General features: G+C 56.3%; 2 protein-coding genes across 3 annotated transcripts in view; one reads left to right on the top strand and one right to left on the bottom strand.

Annotated features, from left to right (window-relative positions):
* Positions 1–778: 778 nt before the first annotated feature.
* Positions 779–22930, bottom strand: LOC122702021 (translation initiation factor IF-2-like). Its single transcript, XM_043915540.1, has 10 exons — positions 22809–22930; positions 22549–22704; positions 17053–17124; positions 16519–16794; positions 5793–5939; positions 4837–4982; positions 1954–2084; positions 1594–1760; positions 932–1495; positions 779–848 (listed from the first exon to the last, which is right to left on the bottom strand). The coding sequence occupies exons 1-10, from the start codon at positions 22928–22930 to the stop codon at positions 779–781; spliced, it is 1851 nt and encodes a 616-aa protein (XP_043771475.1).
* CLIP2 (CAP-Gly domain containing linker protein 2) overlaps positions 942–27018 on the top strand; it is a 75269-nt gene continuing 49192 nt past the window's right edge. Inside the window, exons 1-2 of one of the 2 annotated variants that reach the window (XM_043914940.1) lie at positions 942–1273; positions 22919–23108. In XM_043914940.1, coding sequence (XP_043770875.1) covers positions 22985–23108 — 124 coding nt within the window. In that variant the 5' untranslated portion in view covers positions 942–1273; positions 22919–22984. The remainder of the gene's footprint in view (positions 1274–22918; positions 23109–27018) is intronic. The other variant, XM_043914941.1, reaches the window with a different exon arrangement.

Raw genomic sequence — 27018 nt, 5'->3', positions numbered from 1 at the left:
TAGGGCATATAAACAAGCCCGGGCCTGGTACCTGCCCTTCCCAGAGTCCTACTGTATTGGCCACACCTCCCTGAACACCCACATTCCCATACAGTAAGGGGGAGGTGAATTAAAGGTGGGCTTCAAGGGGATAGATGTCTTGTCAAACAGAGAAAGTGGGGAGGAACCAGAAAGGGGCAAAGGCATTGAGGTTAGCGCCTTGAGGGGTAAAGGAAAGAACAAAATGCAGAGACCAACCACAGCCAGGCACCTATGGGTGCTGGGATCCAGCTCCGTCTCACCCTTCGGCTGCCACTTAGCCTCTGCCCTTGACTTCCCCCGGGGTGGAGGGGTAGGCGGGTAACTGCCAGTCCTCAGACATTTCGGGAGACAGCTCCTGCCTTGGGAGGATGGTGCAGGGTTCGATCTGTACCTCGGGGACCACTGTTTCCAAACAAGCGTTGGAAGCAAATCACCAAGACTCCTGTGCCGTTTGTCCCCATCCGTTTTGGCCTCAAGACCGTCCAGGAAGACCTGGAGTTTGTAGCTCCGCTACACTGTCACCTCCTCATCCTGTCCACTTGAAACGTCACCTCCCCAGTGAAGCCTTCCCGGAAACTCCAGAAACCTCCCCAGTCCTCTCCGCAGCTTCTACCTCTCTCAGGGGTCTGGGACATCCTTGTGAGCCGAGCAAGGCTGAAGGATGCTCTCTTCCGTCACACACGATGGAAGCGCCGATGGGTGCCCGGCGCCGAGGTGCGGGGCTGGCACGCCTCGGACTCCCAGCCACTGACCGCCTCTAGGAGCCGGTGGACGAGGTGCCGGGGCGTTTTCCGCCCGCCCGCCCCCTTGCGGCGCGGCGCCGCAGCCTGAGAAACGCGAGGCCGCGCGAGCGCCCGCCTGACCCCCGCCGCGCCAGGCCCCGCCCTCCCGCGCCCGCCCCAGCGCCTGCCCCTTTTGTTCCCTCCCGGAGCCGGGCCGCTCGCTCCGCTCCAGCTCTGCTCGGCTCGGGCTCCGCCGCTGGGAGCGCAGGCGGCGGCCAGGGCTGCCCGGCTCAGCGCCTCCCCGCTTTCCTGCCGCCGCCCAGCCGGCCGTACACGCGGCGCGCGAGGCCCGGACCCGGAGCGCGAACGCGGAACCCCGGTGCCGGGAGGGGCTGCAGGCGGTGGGCAGCGGCGCGCGGGGAGGGGGAGCCGCAGCATCCTCTGCCCCCGCCGGTGCCCCGGCGCCGGGAGAGGACGGGGGTCGGGCGCCCCCGCCGCCCGCCGCTCCGCCTGCTGCTGGAGGGGCGAAGGTAGGAACAGCCGGACGAACCCCGAGGGAGGGGGCTCGCCGGGCAACAAAGGACCGAGGGATTGCGGGAGGCGGCGGTAGCCCCGGGCCTGGTCCGGAGCCGGGCGGCCGACCCGGAGGCATTGTCGGGGCGTGAGGGGAGGCCGAAGGGGTCGGGGCCCGGCGGGTGGGCGTGAGCGGGAGCTCGTTCTGGGTGCACCCCCCGCCCCAACTTCCCCGTCGCCTGCAAGCGAGGAGGGGGCGCTGCCGGCGTTGGGGAACCCTTCCCGAGCTGCGGGTCCCCTCGGTGGAGGCATCCCGAGCGCCCTCGGTGCCCCTAACGGGGTTTCGGCACAGATGCTAGGGAGCCGCCCGTCGCTCCTTCCAAGGGCAGCGCTGGGCGGCTGGACGCGCCGCAGGGCTCTGGGCTCCCAGGCCCCGCGCGGGGGATGGGGAGAGCTGAGCCTGGTGGGCGCGGCCACACGGCCCTTCTTCTCCAGACCCGGGGTCTGGGAGGACACGGAGCCCCCGCCCGACGGGCTGTGGCCGCCTGGCCAATGCCCTTTGCAAAACTTGGTTAAAGTGCATGGCGCAGGGGGAATAGAAGGATGAGGTGGGGCGTCTTCCCGCAGGGGTGCCCCCCCCCCCCCCCCAGGCTGGCGCTGGTGGCTGGTGAGGCAGCACATTTTCTGCCCTCCCTACGGGGAGGGGCCCTGACCGCCCCGAGGATGCTACAGCTGGGCCTCCAGGGCCCGCCCGTTTGGGTCCTTTAGGCGGGGCCTGGGCGGGGCAGGGTGCCCACTGGGCACTGCCACGCAAGCCCCAGCCCCACCCTGGATAAGAGGGGGCACCTGGGGGGAGGTCACCCACCCAGCTGCGAATTCCCCAACCTCTGATTTGCCGCCTCTTCCCTTCTGGGTGAGAAGTGGGAGGTCCAGTTTTGGGGGGGTGGGGGCGCTGCCCTCGCTGCTGTGAGATGCCCAAGGCAGGCTCATGGGGGACGGTGCTGGCCTAGGGATAGCAGGCAGAGGAGGAGGAGGGTGCTGGGAGGACCACGTGGGGGCAAGACTCCGCACCAGTTGTAACGTAAACAATGAGCCCTTCATTCATCCAGCTGCAGTCACCTGGGCAGCACTGCCTGGGGCTGGCGCAGCACTGCCCCCATGGAGCACAACCCAGCAGCATTGGTGGAGCACAGTGATTGGGGGAGCTGGGAGCACACCTGGAGGAGGGGGTGGGTGGAGCAGGAAGCTTGGCAGAGCCCAGCATAGAAGTTTGCTGCCATGATCCCAAAGGCGGGGGCTCAAGGGAGAGGAAATAGCGTGGGCAAGGGGTGGGAGTCAGAAACAGAGGCAAGAGACTGGGCGGCTGGTGGGTCAGAAGAGCAGCAAAGGGCTTGGGTGACTGGGGCATGACGCCCTTCTCCATAAGCCCAGGATGCCTTGGCATCTGCAGTCCTGGCCTGGGAGGGATGGTGGGACTGGTGGAGGGGAGTTTCAAAGGCAGAAGAGTCTGGCGGAGGAGAGCTGGGGGGAGCCTTAGCAAGCAGGACTGTACACCTGTGGGTCCCCAGGTGCAGCCGGCAGGCTGGGAAGGAGGTGCCTGGAATTCCGTGCCCAGAGCCTGAAGTCCCAAGTGAGGAACCCACTCGCAGAGGCAGCAATCCGTTTTCAGCATCTGCTCTCCCCTCTGGCAATTAAGTTTGACTGCTGGAGCCTAGCAGCCTGGGTTCAAAGCCCAGCCCTGCCACTTACTAGTTGTGTGACCTCAGACAAGTCGTGATACCTGTCTCTGCTTCAGTTTCCCCATCTGTAGCATGAGGATACTCAAGGTGACTACCTTTTAGGGCTGTTGAGAGAATTGGATGGATAGATAAATGTGTGCGAAGCGTGTGTACTGCAGTGGAGAGAATGCCTGGTGTTTGCTGTCACTGCTGTCAGGGTGGCCCTTCAGCCTCCATCTACACCCACGAGTGGCCCGGCCCGTCCCCTCCCCAGCTGCTTGTCCACTGTCAGGCAGTCCTGCCAGTTAGCCTTGCCCCAGCCCCTGCTGTTCTCTGCCTCAGCGCAGCCTCCTCCCTGGGCTGTTCTCTGTTATGGTCCAGCCTCCCTTGGTGATGCCATTCTTGCTCCCTCTGCTCCGGCCCACGAGGTGGGGGACAGTTTCCTCTTGACCCTTCTGTCCCTAGAGCTGCCACCCTAAAGATCGATCCTGCCTTCTTGGTGCCATCTCCCCCCACCTCTGCTTCAGCGCCCAGAGGAGAGAAGCTGTATTCTTGACGCTCCTGGTTCCCTGTTATCTTAGTCTGAGCGGTTCTAACAAATGACTGCAGACTAGGTAGCTTTAAACAGCCCATTTACTTCTCGCATCTCTGGAGGCTGGAAGGCTGAGATCCACGTGTCAGCATGGTTTGGGTGAGGACCCTTTTCCGAGTTGCACTTATTTTTGTGTTCTCAAGCTGTAGAGGGGCTCGGAGCTCTGTGGGGTCTCTTTTGCAAGGGCACTAATCCCATTCATGAGCACTCCACCCTCCTGACCTAATCACCCAAAGGCCCCACCTCCTAACACTGTCTCCCTAGGGGATAGGATTTCAACTTATGAAGCTGGAGGAGGGAGGTCACCTTCAGACCAAAGCACCTGCCTAGTGGGCTTTGGGGAGAATGTCAGCCTTTGTTTAGGTTAAAAAACAGCAACAACAAGGCATACTGAGTGCTTACTCTGCCAGGAACTGTTTGAAGCTCTTTGAATGCGTGTCTTAGTTTGTAGATATCTTGATAACATTGCTTACATTTTATGGATGAGGAATTCAAGACGTGGAGAGGTTTCCCTGTTTGCCCTCCACGGATTTACATTTATTTATTTATTTTGCTGCTCCGGGTCTTAGTTTCAGCGTGCAAGCTCTTTAGTTCCCTGACCAGGGATCAAACCCGAACCCTCTGCATTGGCAGCTTGGAGTCTTAGCCACTGGACCACCAGGGAAGTCCCTCTGTGCATTTATTGAGCACCTGCGGTGTGCCTGGATGACAGAACTTCCTTCCACCACCCCACCCGCCCACCTATCTGGTTCACTTCCTGAAAGCGAGGTTTTTGGCCATGACTTCCTCAGACACCTCCATCCCGAGGCCTCAAGTTCAAAGTCCAGACCCTCTTTGGCTCTCAGGGCCCGCTCCCAACTGGCAGGGCCCTGCCTTTTATATACCCAGGGCCTCACCTTTTATAAACTGTCTAGTGACCTGGGCTTGATGGGCAGGCCTGGCCTTGAGCTGGGAGAAGGGGGAGGGCCCCCGACACCTCTCTTTGGATTATTCTGTTGCTTTAAACAGGGACCGCCTCCAATTAGGTTAAGTGAAAGGGGAGTTGAGAGGAAAGGAACTTTGCAGGAAACAATTGCAGGCGGCCTGGCTCCCCCAGGACCCGGGAAGCCGGCAGGCAGCCCCTCCTCCGGCCTTCCTCTCTCTGGATTTCATTTGCTGTCCTCTCCCGGTGCCTCTGTCGCGGCTCCTCTCTCTGAGTTGCTGGCGTGGCCGCCCTGAATGGTGGCTTCAGCTGGAGACCACAGGACCACCCCCCTCAGTCTCTGGGTACCGGAGAGCCGGGTGGGCCCAGCTTGGGTGAGGGCGCCCACCCCATCTGCTGGGCTGCTGGAGGGCAGGCCGTGCCGTCTCTGGGTCTGCGGGTGGGGGGCAGGGCTGGGCACAGTTGGTACGGGGTTATGAGGTGGGGTGTGTGGGCTGCAGGGAGGACAGGGGAGTGGGGGGCTCGCCATCCCTGGGAGCCCACTGCAGGCCTCCCCACCCGGGCTTGGGGCCCAGGACAGGCTCCCCTTCAGCACCAGGGGACCGGGGTCGGGCGGGGGGCAGGTGCCAGCAGGGGACCCACCCCATCCCATCTCTCCTTTCCTTGCCGGGCCTACAGAAACAGTAACACAGAGCTCCTGTTTTTAGAGGAAATGCTTCAGAATGATAATGAAACATTTCCCCTCTGAATAGAAAGTAGAGCATAGCAGGTGGTTTTGATTAACGAGGCTTGAGTTTGGGGCCACGTGCACTTACTGGCTGCCGACTTCACGGAGCGCCCTGGCTTTGACCCTGGAACGTACCTCTGACTTCAGTCGCAGCCCAGAGAGATGCTCGCCCCTCATTCACTTCCATCTTCGCCTGTTCGGTCTCTTCACCGAGAGAGGGGAAATCTGGGGCTCAGGATGAGGGCCTGGTTTTCCAATCTCTCATCCCTAAAGGAGGTGACGCAGGGCTGATCTGCTCCTCCTCACCCCCAGGCTGGCCTCAGCTCCCCTCCCGGGTGCCCCAGCCTCACTCTCCAGCATCCAGCGTGGTGGGTGGGAGTGGGTGATGGCTGAGCGGAAGCCAGCCCCTCAGCGTGGAGGGAGCAGAATGCACCGTAGTTTCAGAGCCTGCCTTCAAGAGGCGTTTGCCAAATCAGGAAGATGTAAGCCCCCTTCCTGAAAGTATAAATGACATCAGTACCTTTATGGAACATTTTGAAGGCCAGAGTAGAAGAGCCTCCATGCTTAATGGGGTCACTGCCCCCGAGAATGGTTCAAGTCCCCGAGGGTGACTCGGAGGCAGGGCATGGCGTGGGTGGGATGGCCGGGGGGGCTTTCAGGGGGAAACAGGACTGCGTTGTGTCCTGAAGGATGGGCAGACTCGGGGTCGATAAGGAGCGCCTTCCTGAGGGGCAGAGAGAGAGAAAAGTGAAGGAGAAGTTTGGAGGCAGAGGGGCATTGAGTGTCCGGCCTGGGGGCTCAGTATGGAGCCCACCACTCCAGGCCCACTGTGAGGTCAGGCATCTGGTTGTAGGACCCTCCCTGTGATAAAGGAGGAAATGACATTAGGTGTTTTCTGATTTTTTTTTTTGCTACCTTGTATCCTGATTTTGGGGGCTTCCCAGGTGGGACTAGTGGTAAAGAACCCGCCTGCCAGTGCAGGAGACATAAGAGATGCAGGTTCCATCCCTGGGTCGGGAAGATCTGGAGGAGGGCATGACCACCCACTCCAGTATTCTTGCCTGGAGAATCCCATGGACAGAGGAGCCTGGCAGGCTACAGTCCATAGGATCGCAAAGAGTAGGACTCGACTGAAGCGACTTGGCACACACACACATGCGTGGCAGATATCCTGATTTCGCTCCTGCTGTTCCCTCTTATGCTGTAGACTGTTCCCTGCCTAAGTTCATCTGCTTGTAGATTCACTCGCTCAGCCCACATTCAGCTTCTCTCTGACCGAGGGCTGCGCTGGGCCCTGGGAACGCAGAGCGGAGGAGAGGAGATGCCCAGAAGGGTCTCCTGTGTTCTTTGTCCAATTCCAGAAAGGACTCGAGGTGATTGACAAAGATAAACGCAGTCTAACAAGATGGAAAAGACGTGAGACAATCGGGGCAGGGGCAGCCTGGGTTAGCAAACATCAGATGAAGCCGGAGGGGCTGCGGCACCTTCTATTGGTAGTAATTTGACCCAGCTTTCTAGGAGCCAGATCCAGGGGACATAAAGAGTTTGGAGTGGCTTCGCATTGTCACATTATCTTGTGTAAGCCCCTGCTATATATAACATGAAAGCCTGAGTGAGGGGCAGCAGGTCCTGGGAGGGAGTCTGGCAGAGGGAGGGGAGGACTGCAGCCGCCTTGTGATCTTAATAACCCTCCTCCCGGAGGCTTCTTAGCAGCAGCTGCAGGGGAGCCGAGAGCTGGGGCTGATGCTCACAGCCAGTCCCCTCCACGAGGGCCTGGTGGGCTCTAGGGGAAGGGGTGAGACCCCAGGAACCAGGAGCCCAACTGGTCCCTGCTGGAGAATCCCCATCCTGCGAGGGTGCCAGGGAATCTGTGATACAGGGGTGTGCAGAGAGCTCCGGACACACCTGCTGGGCCCCAGGACTTGGCTAAAGGATGGAAGAGGGGTGAAGGGCTTCCCAGGTGGCGCTAGTGGTAAAGAGCTCACCTCCAGCGCAGGAGGCATAAGAGATGCGGGTTCGATCCCTGGGTCGGGAAGATCCTCTGGAGGAGGGAGTGGCAACCCACTCCAGTATTTTTGCCTGGAGAATCCCATGGACAGAGGAGCCTGGCAGGCTGTAGTCTATAGGGCCGCACAGAGTCGGACACGACTAAAGCGACTTAGCATGCGCACGGGAGAGGGGTGAGAACATTTCGGCATAGCAGGCAACTGGCTGGGGTGTCTTCAGGAGCAGGGAGAATCTCAGGGAAGCTGGAGCTCAGGGCGCTGGGTAGAAGGAGCCCAGGAAACAGGCCAGAAGCAGGAGGGAGCTGGCAGACACGTTGTGGACTGTGGTCTCATCACCCAGGGCCATGGGGTGCCCTCCTGACCTCCTGCTTCAAACTGTGCCCTTGTTCTCCCAACCCAGTGCATGGAGGAGCGTTGGTCTCAGTTCTGAGGAAGTCAAGAGCAGTGGTTAAGGGGGACTTCCCTGGTGGTCCAGTGGTTAAGACTCCATGCTTCCAGTGCAGGGGGCACAAGTTCGATCCCTGGTTGGGGAACGAAGATCCCACATGCTGTGGAGCATGGCCCCAAATAAATAAGTTTTTAAAAAGATCAGTGTTTAAGAGTGTGAACTCCACGGCCGGGGGACCTGAGTGGGAATCTCACCTGCCACTGCTCAGTTGTATCATCCCCAGGAAGCGACCTGCTGGCTCTGGGCTGCAGTTTCCCGGCTAGTAAGTGGAACTCATGACAGCATCTTCTTCACAGGCTTGCTCTGCACAGGTTAATATCTATAAAGGGCTTAGATGTTCCTGCAGCAGAATGAATGTTACAGGTCTGTGATTCCTTGGGCCGAAACAGCTTGGCGGGGGATAGAGCCCCAGCCCACCTGGACTCCTGCACCCAGCACACCACCCAGGTTCACAGTGCAGAGAACAGCTGCGGCGGCCCAGCCCTGGACTGGGGGAGATGCTCAGCAAGTTCTGGTTCATGTTGTTATTGACAGTGATAATAGCCGTGCTGGCTCATGAGAGCCTCTCAGGGCAGCAGAAACTGATATTCTGAGAGTAGGTGGCAGTCTCTGCTTGATTACCCCCAGTGACAGGGGGCTCACTACCTGATTCTTTGCTTGTTGGACTCACTGGTGAGCAGTGGCTGTGTGCCAGGTGTGCTTGGCTCTGGGATTCTAGAAGAATGTGAGTTGGTCGGAATGTTGAGTTACTCCTCTCTCTCCTTTCCAGAAATCACTCCAAGCTGGCCAGTGAGCGTGGCCATAGGGTGTAACAAGCTGCCATGGGCCTCCAACTCAACATGAGAAGGATGTTGGAGGTGTGCATGTGTGCATGCTAAGTCACTTCAGTTGTGTCCAACTCTTTGCAACCCTATGGACCGTAGCCCACCGGGCTTCTCTGTCCATGGGATTCTCCAGGCAAGAATACTGAAGTGGGTTGCATGTCCTCATCCAGGAGATCTTCCCAACCCAGGGATCCAACCTGCATCTCTTATGTCTCTTGCAGCGGCAGACAGGTTCTTTACCACTAGTGCCACCTGGGAAGCTGATGGAGGCAGAGGAGGGCGTTTAATTCATTCATGTATTCCTTAAACATCTTTTGAGCTCCCCTGTGGGTTGGGCGCTGTCCTAGGTACCAAGAGCCTGCAACAAACAAGATATTCTAAGAACCTACCCTTAAAGCTGTTCTCAGTGAGAGAGGCCAGGGATCTTGCCAGTGGATGAGAGGAAGGGATTCTAGCAGAAGGAACAGAGTGTGCAAAGGCCTGGAGATGTGACAGACTGTGCGTGGCTGTGCCTGGACGTTGGTGATATTCCGCCAGAATTTGGTGACTGGGGGGGCCTTGATGGGGAGTGCCTACCTGGAAGCAATAAAAGAAAATACAGACTTTGAGGGCTTGTTAGTCACTGACCTCACCTCTGGGGCCACTAAATTATGCCGCGCCTCCCCCGTTCTTTGCACCGCCCCCCACCCCCCATCAGCAGCCCTGGCTGGCCCTTCAGAGGTGTAAGTGGTACCCATGGACCCCTGGTTGGTTCATCCCTTCTCCACGCCACCCACATCTCTGAACGCCACCTGGCCGTTCATCGTGGGCCCTGATTAGTGTCCCCTCCTCTCATGTGGGTGAGGAGCCAGGCTCTGACCTCAGCGGGCTCAGCCTCCCCCTACCCCCTGCCTACAGGGGAAGGCCTGGGAGTGAGAGGATGCTGGGATGGGAGTCAGCGTGCCTTCTTTAGGGAAGAAAGCTGGTGCTGGAAGCCTATTGAGCACAGAAACCCTCGGTGCCAGGTCCTGGGAGCTGGAGCCCATGGGGCTGGAGCCTGCCTGTCAGCAGTCCACAGGCCCTGGGGGGAGTCAGATGCGTCAGTGGGTCCAGATGGTTAGGTGCTGGCTGGGGTCATCCGCAGGGTGGGGAGGCCCCAGAGCAGTAGGGACCACACCTGGTGTGATGATCTGGGCCTGCCTGCCTCCTCCACTCCTGCTGCCACTCGCCCCAAGCCCAGGGAATTGAAAAAACAACAAAAGCCTTTTTGTTGAAGTACAGCGTCCATACGGACAAGTGTGTTTATCATGAGTGTAGTATTTTGTTCAATTTCCTCAAACTGAAATACCTGTGTAGCACTCAAAGCCAGAATCAGAACCTGCTAGCTCCCCCAGAGCCCCTCTTGTTTTTCCTTCTGGTCCACACCCCTGACCCAAGGGTGACCCCTTCCCCGATTTCTGGCACCATCAGTACATTTTTGCCTGCCTTTGAGCTTCTTTTTAAAAACTTTATTTACTCATTTTTGGCTGCACTGGGTCTCCGTTGCTGTGTGCGGGCTTTCTCTAGTTGTGGCGGCGAGCGGGGGCTACTCTCTAGTCGTGGCGCGTGGATTTCTCATTGCCGTGGCCTCTTTTGCAGAGCACGGGCCCTAGAGCATGCAGGCTTCCGTAGCTGCGACTCACAAGCTCAGTTGCCAGGCAGTATGTGGGATCTTCGCGGACCAGAGTTCGAACTGGTGCCTCCTGCATTGCAAGGGGGATTCTTAACCCCTGGACCAGCAGGGAAATCCCTAACCTCCCTTTTTTTTTTTTTCCCGACCTTCCTTTTAAATGGAAGCATACGATCAAACCTTAAGCACGTTCACAGCCGCCCTCTTTCACTCGAGATTCACAAGGTTCACACATATTGTTGCATTTGTGTTTGTACAAATACACATATTTGTACATTCACGCATATTGTAGTTGTAGTTCGCTCATTCTCATTGCTGTGCTTCATTCCGTTGTGTGAGTAAACAACCACTTATTTACTCACTCTGACGGTGATGTATATATGGGTTATTTTCAGTTGGGGGATATTGGGGATAGTCCCTGCCTCCTGGTGCATGTATGTACACTTTTCTGTGGCGACATAGCTCGGAATGGGCTTCTCGGGTAGTTCTAGTGGTAAAGTGCCAACGCAGGAGACATAAGAGATGCCGGTTCGATCCCTGCGTCGGGAAGATCCCTTAGTAGAGGGCATGACAACCCACTCTAGTTTCTTGCCTGGAGAATTCCCATGGACAGAGGAGCCTGGCAGGCTACAGTCCTGGGGTTGCAAAGAGTCAGACACGACTGAAGTGACTGAGCATGCATTCACACATAGCTAGGAGTGGGATTGCTGGGTCACGCTCAGCTGCGGTGTGTAACTCCAGACTGTTTTCCACATTGCTTACACCAATTTCCACTTGTACTAGCAGTGCACGAGCATTCCAGATATTCCACATCCTCACCAACACTTGGGGTCCATGCTTCCTTTTTATACATTCCAGTGGATGTAGTGTTGTCATGGTGACTAATGAAGGTGAACTTCTTTTCATCTGTTTATTGGTCATTCAAATACCCTTTTCTGGGGTGAAGCGCTTGGTCACGTCTTGTTGAGTTTTTTCTCACTTGATTTGATGAATTTTTTCCATATTTTGAATAGGAATCCTTTGCAGAATACAGGCCATTACAAATTCATTCTCTCTCTCTCCTTCCCCCTAACCCCAGTGGTATCATTTGGGTCACAGAAGCATATTGTCCAGTTTGTCCATCTCTCCCCTTTCAGCACTTCCTGTGTTGAAATCTTTGCCTTACTCCAGCGGTAGGCAGATCCTCTTTCATGTCTTCTAAAAACTGTATTGTTTTACCTTTCACGTTCAGATCCTGCCCTCTGTCTGGAGCTGATTGTCGTGTATGATGTGAAGCAAGCGTATTAGTTTCCTGTGGCTCTTATAACAAATGACCACAAACTCAGTGGTTTAAAACAACACAGATGTATTATCTTACACTTCTGGAGGTCAGAAGTCTGACATGGATCTCACCAGGCTGAAATCATGATGTCAGCAGGGCTGCATTCCTTCTAGGAATTCTAAGGAAAAATCTGTTTCTGGAAACCTTTTCCAGCTTCTTAGAGGCCACTTGCATTCTTTGGCTGTCAGCCCCTGCCTCCATCCTCAAAGCCAGCAATGTCAGACCGGGTCCTTTGCAGGCAGTCATCTCTCTGCCTCTGTCTCTCCTGCCTCCCCTTTCCACCTATAAGGACCCTCGTGATTACATTGAGTCTGCCTGGATCATTCAGAATAATCTTTTCCTCTCAGGTCAGCTGATTAGCAGCTTAGTTCTATCTGCAGCCTTAATTCCCTTTTGCCACGTAAACTGAAATATTCACAAGGACCAGGGTGAAGCCATTATTCTGCCAGTCACAGAAAGGATCATGGGGTTTTTTGGTTGTTTGTTTTTTTTTTCCCTCTTGGCTATCCATTTGATCCAGCACCACTTATTGTAAAGACTCTCCTTCTGCTCAAGGGTCTTTTTGAGTTGCTTGTGCAAATCCCAACGCCAGGGAGGAGGCCCAGCACGCTGGGTTGGGGAGGAGAACCGAGGAGATAGGTGGCTCTCCTGCAGCTGCCCTGGCCTGGATGGGTTAGATGGAGCTGCCATGGAAACCAGAAGGGAAGGAGGAAGTAGTGAAAGACGACTGGATCAGCATCCTGGCCGGGGAGGCAGGATACCAGAGCCCGTTCCTTCCTGTTGCCCTGATGGCTGGGTGACCTCGGCAGCCCCGCCCTCCCCCGTGACTCCAATTCTGTCTTATCTAAAGGACCTTCTTGCCCAGCACAGCTCTTCTTCATTTGGGCAGTTGTCTGTTACTGTCCTGTTCACTTCACATTTCTGCCCTGGGCCTCAGTTTTCCCATTCCGTGAAATGGGAATAAAGGTGGGTCAGGGGGCAACTAGCCCTTCTCTTTGGGTCTGATGGGGGACCCCATCCAGCAGAGTCAGGCTAATGCCTGTCCAGTGTCCCAGACCAGTGGCGGGAGGATCCAAGCTGTCTGGTCACTGAGTCTGGGGGCGTGGCCACGCAGCTAGGGCTGGGGTTCTGGGGCCAGGGCTGTGCCCTGGTTCTGAGCATGCCAGCTGCGTGTGTGTGTGTGTGTAATGCAGGGAAGTATATCCACATTCCTTCCCCTTGCTGGACTGGCAGGGCAGGGAGGGGAAGCCCTGATCCCCTTTGCTGGGAGACAGGATCTGAACTCCAAGCCCAAGGGAAGATGGCCACACCCCAGTCTGTCCAGCTCAGAGAGGACTGACAGGCTGGCTGTTCCCAGAGCTCTGCAGTCGCCCTGGTAGTGGGCAGGACAAGGAAGATACTGACTTACAAATTAAGAATCGCAGCCCCAGGCTCAGGGGCTGTGAGGATGGCAGGATGGCAAGCAGGTGGGACCACATCCCGGCCTTCTGAACTCAGCCCCTGCTTGTGTCTCCCCCTGCAGGTACCAGGGAGATGGGGAGTTGACCAGGGCTCTTAGGTCCGCCTGTCCTTCCGTCCTCAGTCCTGTGGGTGCTCCTGCCCTGTCATCTCCCCAGCTTCGTCCTCTCTCCCCCCTCCTTGAAGCCACATCAGCTGGTTTAGCCTGGGTTCCCACCCTAGCGCAGCTGTGAGGCTTGGGCTGGGTCCCTTCCGCACATTTTGAATGGCTGCCAGGCATCCCCAGGGCGACTTGGACCCCAGACGGGGCTCACCACTGCCCCGTCCTTCCTGGAGTGTCCTGCCGCTGGCCGGCAGCCGTGTGAATGTTGGGCTGTGGTCCCCGCCGACCGGGTGATGGGTGTGGGGCGGGGGGCACAGGCAGATAGGCTCCACCTCCGCGGCCCTCCCAGGCTTCAGCGGCGGCTGCTGTGAGCTGGCAGGACTCGCAGGGAGGTTGCCTCACTCTCCACTTGACCGTGGGGATTCCAGCTTCACCACTGGCTGAAATTTCCCGAGCCTCAGTCACATGCAAACAAATGGACCTCCTTCCCCAGCAGGATGGGACAGGTACCGGCTGGGTGGAGGCTCATGGGGGTGGTGGTCACACTGGATTTGGGGGTTGGGTAGCACTGGGGTTCTAATGCAAGTGTGAGTGTTGGGGTGCCAAGTGGGGCAGGGCTGGGAGCACTCATACCATGCTTGTATAAGGGCCCACCATTTGGAGCCTGGGGTTAGCACCTGGGGTTCACCTGTTTGGGACCTGCCCCCCATTCCTCTTGGTGGGTGTGCATGAGGGGGTGGAAACTGTTTTCTCTCCCTCTCTCCTTGTGTCTATCTTTAAAAAAAATTTTTTTTTTTAATTTAGAAAGTATTTTGAGGGATTTCCCTAGCAGATCAGTGGTTAAGAATCCACACTTTTATTGCAGGGGGCATGGGTTTGATCCCGGGCTAGGGAACGAAATCCTGCATGCCTCACCAGGCAGCCTAAATATAAATAAAAATAAATTTTTAATGTTTTGAAATATTTTTAGGCACTCAAAAGAATAGACAGGGCACAGTGAATTCCCATGTACAGTATGCAGGACTGAAAGAAGCAAATCTTACAAATACTAATGAAGCAGGAATTGTGTGTGGTGGTCAAGTGGCTAAGACTCTGCACTCCCCAATGCAGGGAGGCCCAAGTTTGATCTCTGGTCAGGGAACTAGGTCCCACATGCCTCAGCTAAAAAGATCCTGCATGCCACAAGGAAAGTTGAAGATTGAGAGTGCTGCATCAAACACCCAGCTCAGCCAAATAAATAATGAAAAGTGAAAGTGTTACTTGCTCAGTCATGTCTGACTCTTTGCAACCCTACGGACTGTAGCCCACCAGGCTCCTCTGTTCATGGGGATTCTCCAGGCAAGAATACTGGAGTGCATAGCCATTCCCTTCGCCAGGGGATTTTCCCAACCCAAGGATCGAACCCAGGCCTCCTGAATTAAAAAAAATAGATATGAAGCCCCCACTTGCCCCGCCCGAGTCCCATCCCTCAAGCCACATTTGCTGGGGGCGCTGTGGGTCCGCACCACGGAGGTGCCTCCTGGACGCTCGGCCAAGGTCCGTGGTTGGGTCTCCTCTGCACCCACACGGCTCCCTGCCCCCGCTCCGTCCCAGTGCCCACTGGCCCACTGGTGAGCCCTACCCTGAGGCCTTTCCAGTAACTTGGTATCACCTTGCTCTTTTGACTTTGCGCCCATCTGATTGGGTGGGAAGCAGGATCTCCTGGCGGCTTGGATTTGCATTTCCCTGCGGGACTGGGGAGGCCCCACATGTCTCCTCGAAAGCTGGCCTGCTCATGCCCCGCTGTCATCGGGTGCCCTCAGCTCGGTGCCCGGGGTCCCTTTCTTCTTCCCCTCCAGCCTCTGACCCTGCACACCGGGTGGGTGCCCCAGACCCTCATCACTTCACACCTAGCGTGTCCCCAGATGAGTGCCCCCGCCCTCGCCCCAGCCCCTCCCTCCTCCCAGGTCCCTCCCGGCGTTGACTCGCCTGCCTCCCGCCATCCTTTCCTTAGCCCTCCCTACCCCACCTCCTCCCACCCCCCACCGCTGTTTGCCACCTGCTTAGCATCTGTCCCCTCTCTGTCCCCTCCAGCCCCTGGAGGGGGCCTCCTGTCTCAGTTCAGGCCTCCTGGAGTCCCTGTCTGTCGCAACAGCCTCCACCCCCCTCATCCTCATCAGCTCCTGGATGTTTCACTGAAATGCTCATCTGGACACAGAGTGAAGTGCGTGAAGAAGAAAAAAAATATATCGTATATTAATGCATATATATATGGAATCTAGAAAAATGGTACAGACGAACCTTTAGGGTAGGAATAGAAACGCAGACGTGGGGAATGGCCGTGTGGCCAAGGTGGGCAGGGGAGTCTGGGGCAGATTGGGGGAGTGGCATTGACATGTGTACACTGCTCAGTGTAAAACAGCTGGGGAAGGGGCTTCAGGATGGAGGGGACACGTCTACCTATGGTCAGTTCGTATTGATGGATGGCAAAAACCATCACAATATTGTAAAGTCATTGTCCTCCGATTAAAATCAATAAATAAAAATAAATCGCTAGTGGGAAGCTGCTGTGTATAGCCCAGGGAGCGCAGCCTGGTGTTCTATGCTGATCTGGAGGGTGGGATTGGCAGGGGGTGGGAGGTTCAAGAGGGGAAGGATACATGTATCCTTTACTTTGTTGTACCACAGAAACTAACACAACATCCTAAAGCAGTTATACTCCAATAATACAATTAAAAATATTCTTCAAAGGTGTAGAAAAATGAAACAGAGCAAAAAACTTTAAAGGGTTGATTAGAAATTCTCTGCATCGTATATACATACTTGACGTAATAAAACTGATTTCTTTGTGCCTTCCAAGAAAAAAAAAAAAAGCCCATGCAAACGGTTGGATTCTTTGCTTGATGTCTTCCCTGGTGCTTTATCCCTTCCCCGCCCGCATCCCAGTGTCCGGGCACCACTGGGAGACCCTCACCCCACCCCCACCCCCCCGCCAGCCAAGTGTCCCTTTCAGTCTTTGGATACCCCTCACCCCCGCCCCACTTTAAGCACTCTAAATCCTCAGCTGCTTGGTCGGCCTGGCAGGGTGGGGTCTGTGCCCCGCAGTTTCCCCAGCCTGGCCCCCAGCCCCACCCCGTGATCCCGGTTACAGCACGCTTCCTCCCCTCCCCCACCCCACCCATGGCATTGTTGTGGTCTCCAGCCTTTGGGTTTGCGGTGAGTGGGCTGGCGGCCACACTGAGTCCATCTCTGGCTGCCACGTGGCTCAGAAGAGCAGGGGGAGCTTGGGCACCCAGGCCGCGGGGATCCGTGGGGTGGGGAGGAGGCGCAGCACCCCCCCCCCAGCCACCTCTGTTGGGCGGAGGGGGAGGGTTGCCCTCCAGCAGGAGACCCCAGGTTGCGGCTGATGGCTGAGCTGAGGTCTGGTCCTGGGAGACCACTTCCTGGTGCCGCCTCCCGCGCTCTCTGGGCGACGCTGGCACGAGGGCATGGGCTTTCCGCTGTCCTATTTGGCACCTTTCCCCGATCTGCCGGGCCGCACCCTGGGCCTCCGATTGGCAGAAAGTTCTTGGGCCCCATTCCTCCTCCCCCGCAAACTGCAGCCGGCCACCCCCGGGGACCGCTGAAATGGAAACCCTGAAATGCAGCCCGGTTTGTCTTCGGTCAATGGCGATTGAAGGCGGCACAAGAGGGGCCTGTTGGTCTGAATGCCGCCCGCCCTCGCCCGCCTCTGCGATGCCCGCCCTGTCGTGGCCCCGGGTCCCAGGAGGCGGCGGGATGTGCGTTCCGCGCCTGCGGAGAACATAACAGAGACCTGATCGTAGAGACGCCGCCCCTTCTGCACAGCCTGTGTGCTGGGCACAGAGGCACCCTCGTGGGGCTGCCTCCGCGGCCTCGCACGTCCGTGCTCCCCACGTGGCAGCAGTGTGCCCTCCCATTTTACAGGTGATGCCGCTGAGGCTCACACCCGGCCAGGGCCCTACAGCTACTCCTGATGGGTCTGGAGTTTGGACTCCGTGACTGAAAGCAATACTTCCGCCCAGGCCTCACCCGTCGGCCGCAGCGTAGTCAGAGGCCAGCATGTCCCCATGTCCCAGCTTTTTCCAAGAAACCCCTCGTTTCCTGTATCCCACGAGCGGGGCTGAGTCATAAAGGGGCCTCCTCCCCCTCTTCCTGTTCCATTTCCCCCTCGCCGCGCGAGGGCGGGGGTGGGGCTGGGGGTGGGCCGCTGGCCTCTCCTCCCCTGACCCCAGCCCTCCGGGGACTGGGTTACACCGCCTGGGTTCTGCTCCTTTCCGCCGGCTTCTCTGGTCTCCTTTGTCAGGGAGGCACGTGGGCGCTCTCCCCAGAGGCCAGGGGTCTCACAAATGTTATTCCAGGCCTGGTCCAGGCAGCGCCGGGAGGCGGGGCCAGACCTGGGTCTGACTCCTGCCCAGCTGCTGAGCTGTCTGTGGCTTTGGGTGCATCTTCGGACTTTGCTGCCCATCGGATGTTCACCTGTAGGATGCCCACTGCCTCACCAGGGCGTATAGTCTGGCACACAGTAGGTGCCTCATTCTGGATGCTCCCGGGTCATCAGGGCCTGGGAGTGCAGGAGGGCGACTATGGGAGCCTCCAGAAGCCTCCCCTGAGAGCAGTATCTCTGGAGATTTGTTGTCCTCTGAGCCACAGCAAATGTGCTGTCCTGTGGGGTTTCTGAATCATGAGCTCTGTGCCAGGCACCGTGCTAAGGCTGGGGTTCCCAGAGAGGAGACTGTGGCCCCACCCAGGGTGGCCCATGGGCTCCCGGGAGGCAGATGAAGATAAGAGAACAGTATCCTCTCTTCTTGGCTCAGTGTGTGATCCTGAAGTCTCTGTGGGTCCTGGGGGACTTCCTGGAGGAGGCGGCATTGGGCCAAGTGTCTCATATGTGGTTGGAATATGTGAAGTGAAGCAGGTGGGAGAAAAAGGCACAGGCAGAGTCTTGGATGCGAGGAGTGTCAGGTGAGAGGTGAGGAAATGCAGGGTCGTCGTCAGCGAGGCTGGCTGGCGAGGCTGGAATGCCAGACACAGTTTTGATGCCTGGTCCCTGTCTCAGAGGGCAGGCAAGCTAGTGAGTGGATCAGCTCCCTGAAAAGCCATGGTGTCAGACGACCAGCTGGGCTGATCATTACAAGCCACTCAGTCCTGAAGTTTGGGCCCTGGGGAGGTGAGGGAAGCCTCCCAGGCCTTTCATCGCTGATAAGCCAGTGTCATTAACCATTCAAGTGATTGACCAAGCACCTGTAGGCACCAGGCCTACATCAGGACCAAGGATACCCCAGGAAACAAAACAGACTCAAGTCCTATCCTCAGGCAGTAGAGAAATAGAAAGCAGGAGCCGGGTGGGCAGGGGTTGTACTCTTCCAAGGGGACATTGGAGCAGGTGCTTGAAGGAGATGAGCAGCACACTGGATGTCTCCAGGCAGAGGCAACAGCATGTGCAAAGGCCCTGAGGCCAGAACATGCTTAGCGTGAGCGAGTGTGGCTGGAGTGGAGTGGGCAAGGGAGGGCTATGGTGGGGTGCGAGGAGGGCCTGGAAGGCCATTTGCACCAACTTCTGTGGGGAGTCTTCAGGAATTTTATTTTTTGTGGATTTAAAAAAAATGTTGAGATCTAATTTACCTACCATTAAATCTATCCATTTTAAATGTACAGTTTGATGACTTTTAGGATAAACATATGGGTGGGCAGCCATCACCACAGTTCAATGTTAGAATATTTCTACCACCCAGAATGTTCTCTTGTGCCTGTTTGAAGTCAGTCCCTGCCCAACCCCCAGCAACTGGTGATCTTTCTGTGTCTGTAGTTTTCAGATTTCAAACAATATGTAGTCTTTTGTGTCTGGTTTCTTTCACTTGGCATACTGTTTTTGGAGGCTCATTCAATATTGTTGCTTATATCTGTAGTCGGGGACTTCCCTGGTGGTCCAGTGGGGAAGACTCTGCCTTCCAATGCAGGGGGTGTGTGTTCAATTCCTGATTGGGGAAATAAGGTTCCACGTGCCACATGAAGGTGAAAGTGTCACTCAGTCACGTCCAACTCTTTGCGACCCCATGGACTGTAGCCTGCCAGGCTTCTCTGTCCATGGAATTCTCCAGGCAAGAAGACTGGAGTGGGTTGCCATTCCCTTCTCCAAGGGACCTTCCCAAACCAGGGATCAAACTTGGGTCTTCTGCATTGCAGGCAGATTTTTTACCGTTTGAGCCACAGGGAAGCTCCAGTGGCCATGCCATATGGCATGGCCCAAAAAAAAAAAGGATAGTTGGGTTCTGCATCTGCAGGTACGAAGGGCTGACTGCATGATATTATTTTATATGAGGGACTTGAGCATTGTCCCATTTGGGTATCTGCAGAGGGTCCTGAACCAATCCCCTGAGGATGCCAAGGGGCCTCTGTGTACTATCATATAAATGTGTTCACCAGTTGATGGACATTTGGGGTGTTTCCATGTTTTGTGAATAAGGTCACTATGAACAATTTTTTTTTAACAAATGTGTATATGGATATATGTTTTTATTTCTCTTCGGTGGTTGGGTTGTATAGTAGGTGTATATTAACTTTTCAAGAAACTGTCAAAAACTGTTTTCCAACGGGTTTGCACCATTTTCCATTTCTCCCAACAATCTGTTCTGATTATTCTACGTCGTCATCAGTACTTGATATTGTCAGGTTTTCCGATGTTAACCGCTCCGTGAAGTGGGGTCGCGTTATGGTTTTGATCCGTTTTACCCTCATGACTGATGATGTTGGTCATCTTTCCACTTGCTTGTTGCTGTTTGCACATCTTCATTGGTGAAGTGGGTATTCAGATATTTTGTTCATTTCGTTTATTAGGTCTTATTAGTAAGTTGTCAAGTGTTCTCTTTTTAAAAACCATCTATTTATTATTTTTGGTTGCACTGGGTCTGTTGCTGTTTGTGGGGCTTTTCTCTAGTTGCGGTGTGAGGGCTTCTCATTGCGGTGGGTTCTCTTGTTGCGGAGCACGGGCTCTAGGGCACGGAGGCTTCACTAGTTGTGGGTGGAATCTTCTTGGACTAGGGATCGAACTGGTGTCCCCTGCATTGGCAGGTGGATCCTCAACCACTAGACCACCAGGGAAGGCCAAGTGTTCTTTATACGTTGGTGATAGATGACATTTATTAGATACATGATTTGTAGCTTGACCCATGCCTAACAGCAAGTGACTCCCGGGGCCCAGAATTCCTGGGGTATTATGTAGCTGGTCAGGTGGTTAGAATGCTGGATTTGGTGGGTTCTGGGGGTGGGGGTGCAGGTCAAGGCTGGCAGGTATGCCTCGCTCCCATCAGCTCACTTGGGCATGTAGGTGCCACCGTTCTGTGGCTCAGAGGAGTTCATTTTCCTCTGCTGTGATGTCCAGCCGCCCTGTGTGAGGAGCTGACTCTTCCCATGGCCGTGCCAGGATGGGCAATAGTGTTGCTGGCTCATCTTGCTGGCCTGAGAGCCATTCTAGGGACACTTTGTATATTCCTGCTGGGAGCACTGTGGGTCAGTTTCTGTATTAGTCAGAACTTATTTGATTGCGGGTGACGTGCATGTGTGCTCAGTCGCTAAGTCTTGTCTGACTCTTTTCGACCCCATGGACTGTAGCCTGCCAGGCTCCTCTGTCCACGCAGACAAGAATACTGGAGTGGGTTGCCATGCCCTCCTGCAGGGGATCTTCCAGACCCAGGGATTGAACCCACGTCTCTTGCATTGGCAGGTAGATTCTTTACCACTGAGCCTCCTGGGAATCGGTTGCCGGTGTCCCTCAAAGAGAATTAGGCAAAAAGATATAACAATGCCTGTGTGTGTGTGAAGGTTTGTTGGCTGATGTGAGTGAAGGGCTCAAGGGACCACCTTCAGGTTCAGCTGGATCCAGGCCCTCCGAATCCTGGGACTCAGCCCTGCTTTCTCTGTGCTGACGCTGCTCCCTGGCAGGCTCTGCCCTGTGGCAACCCTGCAGCTCCTGGCTTTCATCCCACACCCAGGCAGCCCTGGAACAAGAAGAGCAACTCTTCCCAAAGCTTCCAGCCAGAGTCTGGGCCCTGATGCTCCTTGGGCCACACCACCTTCCTTCAGCTAACCATGGGGCTCTGGCCAGGCCTGGGTCGTGTGTCCACTCTAGGTGTGGGGATTTGGGGTCAGCTCACATAAGTCATATGGGGCTTCCCAGGTGGCACTAGTGGTAAAGAACCCACCTGCCAAGCAGGAGACATGAGAGATGCAGGTTCGATCCCTGGGTCAGGAAGATTCCCTGGAGGAGGGCATGGCAACCCACTCCAGCATTCTTGTCTGGAGAATCCCATGGACAGAGGAGCCTGGTGGACTGCAGTCCATAGGGTTGCACAGAGTCAGACACGACTGAAATGACTTAGCGTGCACACATAGATCATATGCATCAAGAATGGAGAAAAGGGGCTCTCCCTGGTGGCTCAGTGGTGAAGAATCCGCCTGGCAATGCAGGGACATTGGTTTGATCCCTGGTCTGGGAAGAACCCACATGCTTTGGAGCGACGAAGCCTGTGCGCCGCAACTATTGAGCCTGTGCTCTAGGGCCCGGGAGCCGCGACTGCTGAGCCCAGGAGCCGAGACTGCTGAAGCCCGCGTGCCCTAGAACCTGTGCTGCACGACAGGAGAAGCCTGACCACTGCAACTGGAGAGAAGGCCCCCCTCGCCACAACTAGAGAAAAGCTCGAGTGCAGTGATGAAGACGCAGTGCAGCCAAAAATAAAAAATAAATAATAAAATTTTAAAATTGGGGAAAAAAAAAGAATGGAGAAAAGTGTTCTCTAAAAAGGAGCAGTGTTCTATGACCGACAGTGGGATGAAATACGGCGCCCCAGGGAGGGGGGTGATGCTTTCTCCCCAGATCCTCTATCTGTCTGCGGTGCTCTGTATCCCCTCTCCCCACTGGACAGTGGGCCCCCCCAGGCAGAGGCCACGTCCTGCCTGCGGCTCTGGGGGCAGGACAGGGCCCAGCGGGTGGTGAGTGCTCCACGGACACCTCGTACAAGAGAGGGTGTGCGCATAGGGCAGTGGGGATGGGGTAGGGGATGGCAGGCCTGTCCTTTCTGCTTCTCCCCAACCCCCCTGCAGCCAGGCCCATCTTGCTGTTACCCGGTACCCTGGACTGATCACCATGGATACGGGGACTTCCCCTCTCAGGAGTCCCCTTTGTCAGACCCTAGCGCCCTGCATGCCGTGTGCATTGCATCCTTCTCTGCTTAGTCATAAAAGCAGGGAGCTGTAACGGTGGGAGGGCGGGCAGAAGACATGCTGAGTCCATCCTGGTGCGAGTTTGGGGCAAGTATAAGCTCCTCTGTGTGTGGGTGTGTCCCTGCACTAGGGATGGGGTGGGCGGGTGCTGGACTCAATAGCTGGCATGTGGCCTGCGTGGTGAAGCTGGTTGATTAAATTAGATGTTGCTTTGTCCGCCCACATCGAGAAGGATGTGAGCTGTTGGCTAGTCCTAGAGGGTCTGGGGTCCACTGGGGTAACCCGCTGGGTTACCCTGCATGTCAGAACCTGCCGGCCTGTGCTTTGGTGGTGAGAGCCATATTCAGCTGTCGGTGGCCGTGATGACCCACGTGGTCCTGCTCTGGGGCGTCTGGGGTTAACACAGCCAGTGCTGCAGACCCCCAAGACAGCTCACCCTTGATTCTCACCTCCTGGGCCCAGGACCTGGGAAGAGAGAGCGAGCCGGACCCAGAGTCCGGCAGACCAGGACACAAGTCCCGACAACATCTGCTCATGCACAGCCCACACCTGTGAGCACTTCTCTGTACCTCAACTTCCCCATCTGGAAAATGGGGGTGACTATGGTCTCTGCTTCAGGGGCCAGGGGTGTGATGTCATCTGGTGATATGATGTCGTTCCTCCTGTTGTCTGCCCACAGGTGAGTGACCATGGCGGAGAGCACGTGACCGGCACGGACCTTCCGTGCCCACCCAGTGGCACCGCCATGCAGAAGCCCAGTGGCCTGAAGCCCCCCGGCCGCGGGGGGAAGCACTCAAGCCCCATGGGTCGGACGTCCACGGGGTCAACGTCGGCCTCCACCACCATGGCAGCCACTGGCTCTAAGGAAGGTGCGTAGGGCCGAGGGTGGAGGGGTGAGGGTCTGGGGGGCGGGGTGGCGGGTAGTGGTTCTTCTGGAAGAGCTGAAGGGACTTGAGCCACTTCCTGACCAGCCTGGAGGCCAGTGGCTCCTGGAAGTTCTTCTTGATGTCTGCCCACATCCCTCTGAAAATTAACTAGCAATGGGCAGGGACATGTGCTCTGGCTGCATTGTTCCTTTTGACACCCTTCCAGCTCCAGGAGGCAGATACCGCTGTTGGCTTCCCTCGGGGATGAGGCAGTGGAGGCCCAGGGAGGCATGGCACCTTGCCCACATCACTCAGCCTGGAAAACACAGCCCCATTCACACTCCAGCCTCTGCCCACCTCCCTACCCCCACTCATTCCCCTTCTGGGGTCTGAGATGGTCTCCATCTTCCCACTTCCTTGTGTGCCACGCAGACCCGTGCCCTTTGAGCTTTACTTAGGTAACCTCCTGCGGGTGGGCACAGGGTGCCCGCAGGGCAGGGGTCAGGCTGGGTGCTTTGGCTGGAGGCACCAGCTCTGAAGGCAAATGGGTTTGAGGACAGCTGTTAGCTGTTGGCTTTTTCTGGTGATAAAAGTAAGATAGTCCACTGTGTACTAGTTAAAGTTTGATGCAGGGGTAAAATTGCCAGTCATCCTCTCTAGAGGGAAGTGTTGGGTTGGCCAGAGAATTCATTTGGGTTTTTCCATACAATATAACAGTAAAACCCAAACAAACTTTTTGGCCGACCTGGTATTATTATTTTGGTTTTTATCTTTTTACTTTTTTCTTAGCTGTTTGCAATCATGTTGCATGTACAACCTGAAAATCTGCTTTTTCCCTTTTAACATGATCAAGTGGGTTTTCTCATGTCACTAAAAGTCTCCCATGTCCATCATTTATAAATGGCTGTGGAATATCCTGTTCATTCAACAAGTATAAATCAAGGGCCTGCTCTGTGGATGCAGTCCTAACCGCTGGAGCTCTCGTTTTGAGCAAAACTGGGGTCCCAGCCCTTAGGGGACTGCCGGCCTGGTGGGGGGCAGAGTGCTGAGTATCGTGAGGTCCTGTAACTGGTGCCTGCCATGGTCCTGAAGGTCAGGAAAACCTTCCCTGAGGAGGGCATGTGTGAGCTGAGGTCTGAGGGTGACAGTTTACTAGATGAGGAGGGGAAGGCATTCCAGGCAGAGGGAACAGCACGTGCAAAGGCCCAGTGGCAGAAGGGAGCATGGTGAGTATAAGGGAGGGGGGAAAAAGTGAGTGTGGCTACAATATGACCAGTGGGAAGTGTGCCGGTGACATGGGGGTAGACTGGTTGCGGGGGACACATTGAGGTTATACAGGGAGCTTCACTTCCATCCTAATGGTGGGAAGCTGCTGGGAAGTTTTCAATCAAAAGGAATATGATATAAGGCATTGGGAAATGAGGAGTATGAGATGAGGTTGGGGAGGGCGGCAGAGGTAGGTGATGAAGGGCAGGGGGACTGGGTTTAAGTGTGATGGAACCTGTTGGAAGATGTTATTATAGCAGAGAACATCTGGGTGTTGCTAAGCATCCTTCAGTCTTGGAGAGAGGGTGGCAGGGGTTAAGAACGGGATCGGGGAGATGGGTGAGGAGGCATGTGGTCACCCAGGTGAGGTTGCTTGCACTCACTGCCAGGGCTGTGAGAGGTCAAGGGACTGACCACCATGAGTGGGCTGCAGGGAAGAACTTCCTGGAGGAAGTGTGAGTGAACTCAGCCTGGAGGCTGGAGGAATGTAAATGTGAAGGAGGGTGACATGGGGTCTGGAGGAAGAGCTTGGACAGAGGCGTCAGGGGGGCTGAGCTTGGTCTAGTGTGGCGGGATTTGTGTAGCCCCTTGATTGGAGAGGGCTTCCCTGATGGCTCAGCAGGTGAAGAACCCTCCTGCCAGTGCAGAAGGCACAAGAGATGTGGGTCCGATCCCTGAGTTGGGAAAATCCTCTAGAGAAGGAAATGGCAGCCCACTCCAGTATTCTTGCCTGGAAAATTCCATGGATGGAGGAGCCTGGTGGGCTGCAGTTCATGGGGTTGCAAAGAGTCGGACACAACTGAGTGTGCTTGCGTGTGCACACACACACACACACACACACAGTGATTGGAGAAGGGCCCAAGTGAGGCCCCTCGCTGACCCTCTTCCCTCGTCACGAGAGCCCGTAGCACCTTCTAGATTCTTTCTTCCTTGCCTCCACTCTGATCTAGACAGGGCAGTGATCCAGCTCTCACGTCCCTCCTAGCTCTGCCCCTGCTGTGTGAACTTGGAAGAGTTACTTGACCTCTCAGAGTCGCAAATGGGATAATAACATTTCTCTCATGGAATCGACTGAGTTAATAAACGTGAAGTGCCTGCAGGCACAAGGCTCATTAGAGAGTAATTTCTTTTCCTTTCATCCATCCATAATCTCATTACGGAAAGATCTGAGTAATAAAAGAAGGAACTCCCATTACTCCTCCATTTAACCTAATCATACCCACCCCCCCCCAACCCATCGTCCTCTATTTCCTTCTGGTCTTTCCTATTGCACGTGTTGTTTCAGGCAGTTAAGGCATGGTTTGTATCCAAACCTGCATCTGACTGCTGGGCATCTCATTGCCTTCTGTGGCACGTGCCCCCTGCTTAGGCAGAGTCATCTTTGCCGTCGTCTTGAATGGCTCCATCATCATAGCCCCTGGAGGGAAGGGGATCGGGCCACACTGTGGGGCCTGCTGGTTGCCTCCTGGTCACCCTGGTCTGGGAGCCCCTGAGGGTCAGGGCTGGGTGGTCTGACTGCTTGGACCCCAGCTCCGCAGGGGAGCTGTTCTTGGGAGAGCGGTGCCACTCCATGAGTGCCCAGTTGATCAAGAGCCACGTCCCCCAGCGAGCGACACGCTGGCGGCCAAAGGGGGCAGCTGCGCTGGGTGCCGCCCTCCTTCCTGCTCTGGCACCTGCTGCCTTTGCAGGTCAGAGAGACACAGACCCTGGGCTGGGGGAGGGAGTATTTGGCCGGGGCAAAGACCCTGTGAGAGGGGGAGGGAGGCGTTTTTGGCACAGTTGCAGGTCTCATAACAAGGGTCCCCGCAGAACTGGGATGGGGGGCAGCAGCAGGGGAGGACAGTGCCCGCCCCCCCAACTCCTATTGGCCCATGGGCTCCCTCACCCATACCATGGAAGGGCCATCCACTCTCCCAGGTGCTGGAGGTGCCCGTCCCCAGGGGACGCTAGGACTCTGGGGGTGGGCCCTGGGGTGCCAAGAGAGGGTCTGGCAGAAGCTGGAGCCTGGCAGTGGTTGGAGGGGGCAGTTGTTCTGGGAATCAGGGCAGTGGCAGCCTCCCAAAGTATGAGCTCAGCCTCTGGGCAGAGGGTCTGCCAAGGGCCGGGCCTGGACCGATGCCCCAGCCCACCCCAGCCTGCGTCGGTTCCCAGAGTGGTGACACACGGAGAGGATGGCCGGGGTGGAGGGGGACGTGGGAGGGGGTCTCCCGTACCAGGAGGTGGCCCAGAGCTGGGCAGGGCAGGAGCGCAGGATGGCAGTCTGGGACCCACCGGTGGGCCAGGAGCCGGGTGGGGCCCGAGGTCAGGGAGGCCCAGCCAGATGGGATGGAACCCCTGCGGCTGCTTCAGATCAGGCAGGGGCGGGGGGGAATCCATGCTCAGGAGGTGACACTGGTTGGGAAGATCTGAGTTGCTGAGCAGGAAGCCATCCAGCGGAGGTCAGGGGAAGGGCATCCCGGCAAAGATTCTGAGTCTTGAAGTCTCTGAGGACTAGAATGGACGGAGAGCAGCTCCAGGGGTGTTTGGAGGGCTGTGAGTGGGCCAGGGCAGGAGCGGGGCTGGAAGGGAGATGGGGCACCGAGACTCGGGCTTCCCCGGGGGTTGGGGCTCTATCCTGGGCCTGAGGAAGATGCGGGGGGATTTCAGG

The sequence above is a fragment of the Cervus elaphus genome, chromosome 10, assembly GCF_910594005.1.
Source record: "Cervus elaphus chromosome 10, mCerEla1.1, whole genome shotgun sequence".
NCBI classification, from domain to species: domain Eukaryota; kingdom Metazoa; phylum Chordata; class Mammalia; order Artiodactyla; family Cervidae; genus Cervus; species Cervus elaphus.
Note: the sequence above shows the minus strand (reverse complement) of the source record. Positions and strands in the feature narration are given on the sequence as shown.